The sequence below is a fragment of the Fulmarus glacialis genome, unplaced genomic scaffold (assembly GCF_000690835.1).
Source record: "Fulmarus glacialis isolate BGI_N327 unplaced genomic scaffold, ASM69083v1 scaffold4562, whole genome shotgun sequence".
Taxonomy (NCBI): domain Eukaryota; kingdom Metazoa; phylum Chordata; class Aves; order Procellariiformes; family Procellariidae; genus Fulmarus; species Fulmarus glacialis.
The window spans coordinates 19886-28084 of record NW_009198354.1 but is presented as its reverse complement, the minus strand read 5'-3'; the positions used below and the strand labels follow the sequence as shown (position 1 = coordinate 28084).

Sequence of the window (8199 nt, the reverse complement as noted above, 5' to 3'; positions counted from 1 at the left end):
GCTGTGGGCAGCGTCGCTAGTGCCAACGCTAGTAGCAGCACTTCCAGTATTGGTGGAATGAGACCTGATCTGAGCACCGGGAGTGGCTCCCAGCACAGCTCCATCATCGCTCACTCTGTCAGTACTTCACCTCTGGCCTCCCAGTCCTCCTACAGCTTGCTGAGCCCACCTGACAATTCCCGTGACCGAGCAGATTATATCAACTCAGCCTTCACGGAGGATGAGGCCCTTTCTCAGCACTGCCCAGTGGAGAAATCAATACGGCACGTACCCGTGTCCTTGACGGAGGCTGCCCTTGGTGTAAAACGGCCACCACCATACCAGTGGGACCCTATGGTGAGTGAAGAGATATGGGTTCCTCAGGAAAGGACATCTCAGAGCTCAGTGCCAAACCCTCTAAAACCTACTCCTCTCATCATCGGTCAAGCTCAACATCTGGATATGTCTCGAGTGCCGTTTGTTTCCCCCAAGTCTCCAACCAGTCCCACTGCCACTTTCCAGACGAGTTACGGGGTTGGAGTACCTTACCCAGGAAGCTACAGTGCCCCTCCCCTTCAGGGAATGCAGCCCCCCTGCTCCCCCAAAGAAGCTCTGGCCCCAACGCAGTTTGCACAGCAGGAGCCCACAGTCGTGCTTCAGCCGGGTTATCCATCCAACCTCTCCTATTGCCCTTTGCCACCTATGTATCCAGGAAGTAGCGCCTGCTCTAGTTTACAGCTGCCACCCATCGCCTTGCACCCGTGGAGCTCCTACAGCACCTGCCCACCCGTACAGAACCCCCAGGGCACGTTGCCCCCCAAGCCGCTCCTCGTGGTGGAGAAGCCAGTGATGTCTCCCCCGCCGGCAGAGCTGCAGGGCCACGTGGGCACAGAGGTAATGGTGGAGACGGCAGACACCTTCCAGGAGGTGCTCTCCTTGACAGAAAGCCCCGTTCCTCAAAGGACGGACAAATTCAGCAAGAAGAGCCGGAAGCGCCTGGACAGTCGAGCCGAGGAAGGAAACGTGCAGGCTATCACCGAGGGCAAGGTCAAAAAGGAGGCAAGGACTCTGACCGACTTCAATTCGCTAATATCCAGCCCTCGTCTGGGGAGGGAGAAGAAGAAAGTCAAGAGCCAGAAAGACCAGCTGAAGTCCAAGAAGCTAAACAAGACGAATGAGTTTCAGGACAGTTCGGAGAGCGAGCCAGAGCTTTTTATCAGTGGGGATGAACTGATGAACCAGAGCCAGGGCAGCAAAAAGGGTTGGAAAACCAAAAGGAGTTTGAGGACAGCCAGTGAGCTGGACGAATTCAAGTGCCGGAAGGCCAGCGAGAAGGAGGATGGGAGGCTGGGGAGCCAGGGCTTTGTGTACGTGATGGCCAACAAGCAGCCGCTGTGGAATGAGGCTACGCAAGTCTACCAGCTGGACTTCGGAGGGCGGGTGACCCAGGAGTCGGCAAAAAACTTTCAAATTGAGCTGGAAGGACGACAGGTAGGAGGGGGCGGCACATGCAGGCTGAGATGGGGGACAGGGGGTGGGAAAGCTGTGCCAGAAATAAGCTGTGCGTCTCACGCGGCCGAGTGCCTCCCGCTCGTGTTAGCTGCTCCGTGAAAAAAAGGTTTGCCACATGGTTGATAAAAACCAGCCGTCAAAGGTCTAGATTCAGAATGGAGGGTGAATTTCAGTTATAAAAATATGTTTGGTCTTACTCCAGTTGGACATGGGAATAAGGGCCTCCTTTAGTCTCACTGGCTCTCGCTTCTGAAGGTAGGTGGGTTTTGTAATAAAAACAACACATCTCCCCAGCGGTAGCTGCATTTGCCGTAGGTGGTTCTGGATGGCAGCTAGCTGAATGAACACTGCTCCCTTCCTGCGATGCTCACAAAGGTTAGCCAGTCAGCAGATAGCAAAGGCAGAGATGATGGACAGGCAGTTAGGTTCCCTCCATGCCAGAATTTCCCCTCATGGGTTACCAGGCCTCTCGGGCTGGTTCTTAATGCTAGAGGAAGGGAGGCACTGACCCTTCCCCAGAACAAGGGGCTTCTGAACCGCCCACGGGTAGAGGGGTTTGTGGATTGTTCAAAAAATCAAAACATTTAATTTTAGGCTCTCACCTTGTGTTACTACACCAACCCAGGCTATTAGTTGGTATCAATCAGCAGGACACTGGACTGAAATTTGGGAGACATACATTTATTTCCTTGTCCGGCTGTCCCTTCTCTGTAAGTCACTTTTGATTTATTAAAAACATCAAGGCTCTCAACTCCCTCTGATTTAACTTGGGAGTTAGATGTCTTAAATATCCAATATGCATGACCAGCACTAGTCTCTTGGTTTTGTTTGTCTGTAACAACAGCTCATTAAAAAGGCAGTGATCAGAGCCGTTTATATCAACTTTCTTCTTCAGTTAAATGGCTGCGGATACGTGCCCATGGACAGCCGTGTAAAATCACCCGGCTGCAGGTTTTGTTGGTGGGGGAACAAAGCCTGACGCGGCTTTTACAGACAGCCTCCATTCTACCTCGAGGAACTTCACTGTAGAGCAAATATGATCTGGGCTTCTGATGAAGCAAATGAAAAAGCAGTAATAATAGGCCAAACTTCAGATATTCCCTGAGGAATAACAATGAACAACCTGACTAGCCTTGCTTTACATTTCAAAGAGCTCCCACTGCCCCTTTGCTAATTCATTCTTGGTGTAATTATGTGCTACTGAAGTTTACGCAAAGGAAAACAGAACTGCTAAGAGCATTCAGCTTACTGGCTCTGAAGTGCTACGAGTCAGGAGAGTGGTTATTCCCCTTTCCTGAAAGGTCCTTTCTTTGAAAACAAGATCTGTTTTCCTGACGGGCTGATGATAGGATCTCTCCAAGGGAGAGAATGGTATTTTCCTGCAGGAAGCATGGTGCTGGTGTAACCCACATCTGCTGAAGTAATTGGTGACAATCTACTTACACCAATGCTGTATACAGTCTAGCATGTTTTAAAGCTCAGTAGAGTCAAATATTGCAGTCAAATACTCTATACAGACAAATAGTACTCTTGCTCTTCTTGGGCATCACACCCCATTCTGTGAGTAGCCCCATTCATATTAGGTCAGTGTTCTTACAAAGGAGCAAAAGCATTTTGCTTTTATTCTTCTCTGGTTCCTTTTCTGTGGTTCACTTTTTTTGACCTTGTTCTCTTTTTCCTTCCCTTCTCCTCTTCCCCTGCTTCCCAGGTGATGCAGTTTGGAAGGATTGATGGCAATGCTTACATTTTGGACTTTCAGTATCCATTTTCTGCAGTGCAAGCCTTTGCTGTTGCTCTGGCTAATGTGACTCAACGCCTGAAATGAACAAGCAGAGACTGGAGAGAGGAAAATGTTAACCTTCTCATAAAGTCCAAACCGGAAAATGTCAGGGCAGCCTGCTTTAGGTGTGCAGAGGTGCCTGGGAGTGAAGGCGGCAGTAAAACTGGAAAAGTCTCTTGGTGCCCAGCAGAAGGGCATTAACTCTAATCAGTCATGGGGTGGAGGGTGGAATGCTGTTTTCTGTTTTGTTTGTTTGTTTGTTCGTTTGTTTGTTTTCAGGTGTTTTTTTCCTTTTTAAGCGTTGTGCTGGGTCTCAGAAAGAGCGAAGGGTTGAGAGCCATTCAGTGTTACGTGGAGAAGTGTGGCTTTTGGCTTGTTGTGGTGGTTCTGCTGTGTATGCTACAGTAGCTGATGTAAGCTCATAGGGGGATTAAAAAAGACTGCTTTTTTTTGATAGACTGCCTTATATCATGCTGTTCTTTTTAAAACAGGGAACATAACTTTTTTTCTGGTCCAGTTTGTACTACTACTACTCTACTACTACTACATCAGTGATAGCAGCAAAAAAAGAAAACAAAGAAGCTATAATACTTGAAGACATGTGTTTCTTCTCTGATCTCTGATAATAAGTGAGCACCACAAGTTCCAAGGAGGCTTATGTAGGTCAATGTTTAATTTATAAATAATGATGTATTATTCAGAAGAGAAACAATTGTTACCAATGGGTGGTTTAAAAACCCACTGTATCAAAGAAGTTGATGTCTGCTTGTTTTGTGTGCTGTTATTGGGGATAAACATCTTTCAGTAGGTGACAGAAGATAGAGGAGGAAATAATTACGAGCGTTGCTTCTTTTGTTGTTGGGGATAAACATCTTTCAGTAGGTGACAAAAAATAGGGGAGGAAGTAACTATAAGCGTTGCTTCTTTGCTCATATTGATCAGCAGTATTCTCCAATTTGGCCTGTAGTTGGGAGAAGTACAGTGTGACCAGATGTACCTCTGAGGCCACGCCTGTACATGTTCCTCATTTAAATGTGTTTACACTTTATAAGAAAAGTCTTTCAAGTGAATGAGAAGGCCTGGTGTATTCAGTCTTCTTATGTATTCAGTATGAATCAAGTTCTACAACAGTGAATTAGGAAGGAGACAGAAGTATAGCAAGTCATATCAGGAAAGCAATTTCATTACAGGAAACAACATCATGGCTGGCTGGAGAACAAATGAGTTGAAAGAGGAAGGAAAAATTGGACAGAATCATCCCTTTTATCACCTTGCTACTTGAGTAGTCTTTGTGGCTGTGGTTTGAGAATATAATGCTCCAGCTAAGAGCGGGAAGCCAAAGTTTACATGGAGTGTTACAGAGGAAGGCTTAATAACTGCAGCATGATGCCCTGCAGTTCTTTCTGGTGGACATGCAGACCTGTTGAGTATTTCAGAAGGGTTGCTTGCACAGAAGAGTTTCTGTGTTGTCCATGTGTTGTGCACATATTAGTTTGCTTTCTCTCTTTCCTCCTTGCCTGCATTTTGCTACAGAATATGTTTTGATATGGAAGTAGTTTCCTCAGTAATACACAAAACCCAAAACTATTCATGTAATTATTTGGACATTAGATTACAAAACGTAACTGCAGATTTCCTTCAGAAATTACTCTTTTGAAGTGAAAGATATATTGGTTGAGGTGTTGATGGCTGCTTTGTCTTTGTCTTTCATCCACAGTTTAACTTCTTACATGAAAAACTCAGTGCAACTTAAGATGAATAGGCGTGATTTTCTCTCTTTGCTTTTCTTAAATCCTAATGGTAGAGCAGATATGTGTTGCATTTGATTCGTTCTAGAGGAACATATCACATAAGATAAGATCCTGCTGTAGTAGAAGTTACCAACATGCAGTGAGCTTATAACTTCGGCTCTGCTGAGGCTTCTAGAGCTGTGCAGCACAGAGGGAGTAATGCCAGTCAGAGAGGAGTTTTGAGAGTTGCCAAGGGAGATGACAAGGCAGATCATCTATAGGTAATGTCCTGCAGGGTAAGTCCAGGAAAAACCACCTGCACCAGTTTGTTGGAGAGAGGAAGTAGAGGTAGGAAGGAAGGAGGGGGGAATTAGATGGTACCATGCCTGTATTATCCCAAAGCTCAGCAGCTTCTGCTTGCATGTGGGAGGGGTCAGGCACAACATTCCCCTTGGCATCTAGCAGATAGTTGTCTGGTTTAATTAATTAATTTTGTTGAATTTCCATCAGTTGTCTGGGCCCATTTGTATTCTTTCTCACATGCATGATTTATTCAGCACTTTGAGTGCCTGTATGTATAATGTGTGTGGAACAAAGGAACCAAAATGGATTTGGTTCTGGGCCCTTTAAAATCAATGGAACTGTTTCCCTTGGATTTTTGTGGAGGAAGCACTATTAAGCTCTTCGTCTGTATGGGGTTATATGCTGTACAAACAGTAGGTTGAATTCTTAGTCCACTGATTCCAATACACAAGGAGGAAAGTTGGTGGATCAGAGTCCTCACCTGCCCTAAGATCTGTGCTAACCAGTCATACCCTAGTTAGAGTATAACAGGCACACACTGAACACCGTAAGAGAAGAAACATACCAAGGCTTGCTTGCTTGCTTGCTGACGGAAGGGCCACTCAGTCACATGTTAGAAATCTTCAGTTGGAAGGAACATCACCTGTAGTTTTAAGCCAAAATTCTTATTACGTGGAAACAACATGAATGTTTTTTCTGAACAAAACCTAATATAAATAGAAGGACTTCTGCGTGTAGTTTCTTTAACCTTCCAGGGAACAGTATTCCTCTTCACTTGGTTCGTTGCCAAATTTTTCCAGTTATCAGCGGTTTTATGCTAATGGAGAACCAAGAAATGAAACCCGATACAACAAGTAGCAGAGTTAGTAATTTGGTTTCATTGGCCCAGCTCATAATTGCGTCCTTCTGATGGCACTTACAAAGAGCCTTGGCATAGAACAGACCTGGTTTCTGCCCCAGCAAAGCACAAGGAATAATTATCAAAAATTAGGAAAATAAATGCAATTTCCAACATCCTTCCCATCTACTTGTCAGAAAATACTATGGGATAAGATAATCTTTTATCTTTTTGAAAATAATTTAACAGAGTCCCTTTAACTGCAGATTTTAATGGCGTAGAGAATACCCAGTATTAGAGAGAGAAAATACTCTCAAATATATAGAATTTTAATTGAAGGAATGGGAATTATGTGAATATCTGAGTGTGCAGCTGGATCCTAAATTATACAAAGAACAAGTGAAAGTGACAGTTGTTTTATTTTTCATTGAGATACAATATAGATAAATTTAAAAGCCCCCTCCAAAATAATCACTTAAATCCTGATGATCGCTATTGCATTCAGCCAAAAGATAGATGTTACATTTTATATTTCATTAGTAAAACCCACGTTTTCTGTAGATAACTAAGTTCTTCTAGGAAGAACGTAGCAAAGTGTTCAGAAGTATCTAGTTCTTTTATACATACAGTAATTTCCAGTAGTTAAGTATGTTTTTTCCAAAGCTTTTTTTTAGTTGTGCAATAATTGTGACAGTCTAGGGAGTTTGTGGGGTTTTTGTTGGGTTTTTTTGTTGTTGGTTTTTTTTTTTTTAGGGAGTTTTGAGTGGTTTTTTAAAGATAATTTAATGCAGATTTCCTGTTAATGTCTAAAAGACAAATTATTTATCTTGCATAATGTAATAAGTGATTTAGGGATTATTTTATTACTATGTATCAGTGAGTTATACACACTTTCTTATTTATATGTAAAGAGCATCTTTGTAAGTAATGTTTGCTAGCAGTATGTTTTGCTGCAAGAAGTTAAAAATGCATATAGAAAGACCTGTTTTTGCTGGATAGTATGCAAAATTTCATAATGCAGGCAGGCAAAAATATTTTTTTGGCAGCTGAACATGGTGAGTTTGCTATGGAGGACTGTGTAGACTACAAAGAGTGTAGATTACTTCTTTGGGACCTGCACAAACCTGTCCTTCTCCACTGTTTTCCTCCTTTGTTTCTAACTATGTATTTCACTTGGGAGTGGTTTTAAAAATACAAGGCTTGATTTGCTTTCCCTCTTCTTAGTACAGTGCTTTTTCTTGAGATATAAAATAAGGTGGCTTACGTGATAAAAGAGGGTATAACTATGTAGGCTCAGTTTGTAAGAAGTTCATTGCACAGTTTAGTAGGGTTTGGCAATGGCGTAATTCAGTGCTATGCAGAGATACAAGCAAACTAGCTTGGAATAAGCTATCTGAGGCACAAGAAATGTGTAGCAGTAGATGCATTTTCCTCTGCTCAGAGTAATAATACTCCTTCTTCAGCTGGGCTCAGCTGATTCCAACACAGCCATAGTGCTTCTGATACCTGAGCTAGCGCTGCCCAGAGCTGACGGAGCTGAGTCCTGACGCTGCCTGCAGCAGCTTTGCCTCTTCAGGATGCTCCATCGGCGACCTGGTGGAGCAGGCGTTCCTCCACTCGTCCTTCTAGGTCTGCGGGGCTTGGGCTGCAGCAGCCTTGGGCAGAGAAAGCCCCGATGCCAGCTGGTGGCTGTGGTGGCCATTTGAAGTCAGAATCTGCTCCACTGGATTTGCAAAGGGATGCAACAGAGAACCTGATTCTTTTGAAAAAATATGGCTGATATCCTCGAAATGCAGCTCCTAACAGAGTCTAAAAATTGATACTTAAAGTCTGGTATGAAGTGCACTATGCATGGAGTGGCAAATTTTAGCTTGAAACAGTAAGAATATCATGTTTCTGCAACACCCTAAGAAACTATGAGAAGGAGGGGGGTGAAAGAGATAAAAAAGGAATTACCACGTTAATAGTTTTGCACTCAGTTCCAGAGGTAGCAGTAACATGTGCCATGGGCTGCCTGAATATTGGTTGTGTGACAGTAAATCTGTACACAGGTTCAT

The 8199-nt window shown here is 43.8% G+C and overlaps 1 protein-coding gene across 1 annotated transcript in view; it reads left to right on the top strand.

The window, feature by feature from the left end:
- The window catches only part of LOC104073166 (tubby-related protein 4-like), a gene marked incomplete at its 5' end in the record, with an annotated part of 4867 nt that extends 560 nt beyond the window's left edge, over nucleotides 1-4307 (top strand). Inside the window, 4 exon segments of the mRNA XM_009572848.1 lie at nucleotides 12-49; nucleotides 52-1470; nucleotides 3200-4079; nucleotides 4154-4307. Of these exon segments, the coding sequence (XP_009571143.1) occupies nucleotides 12-49; nucleotides 52-1470; nucleotides 3200-3316 (1574 nt within the window).
- Nucleotides 4308-8199: the final 3892 nt, after the last annotated feature.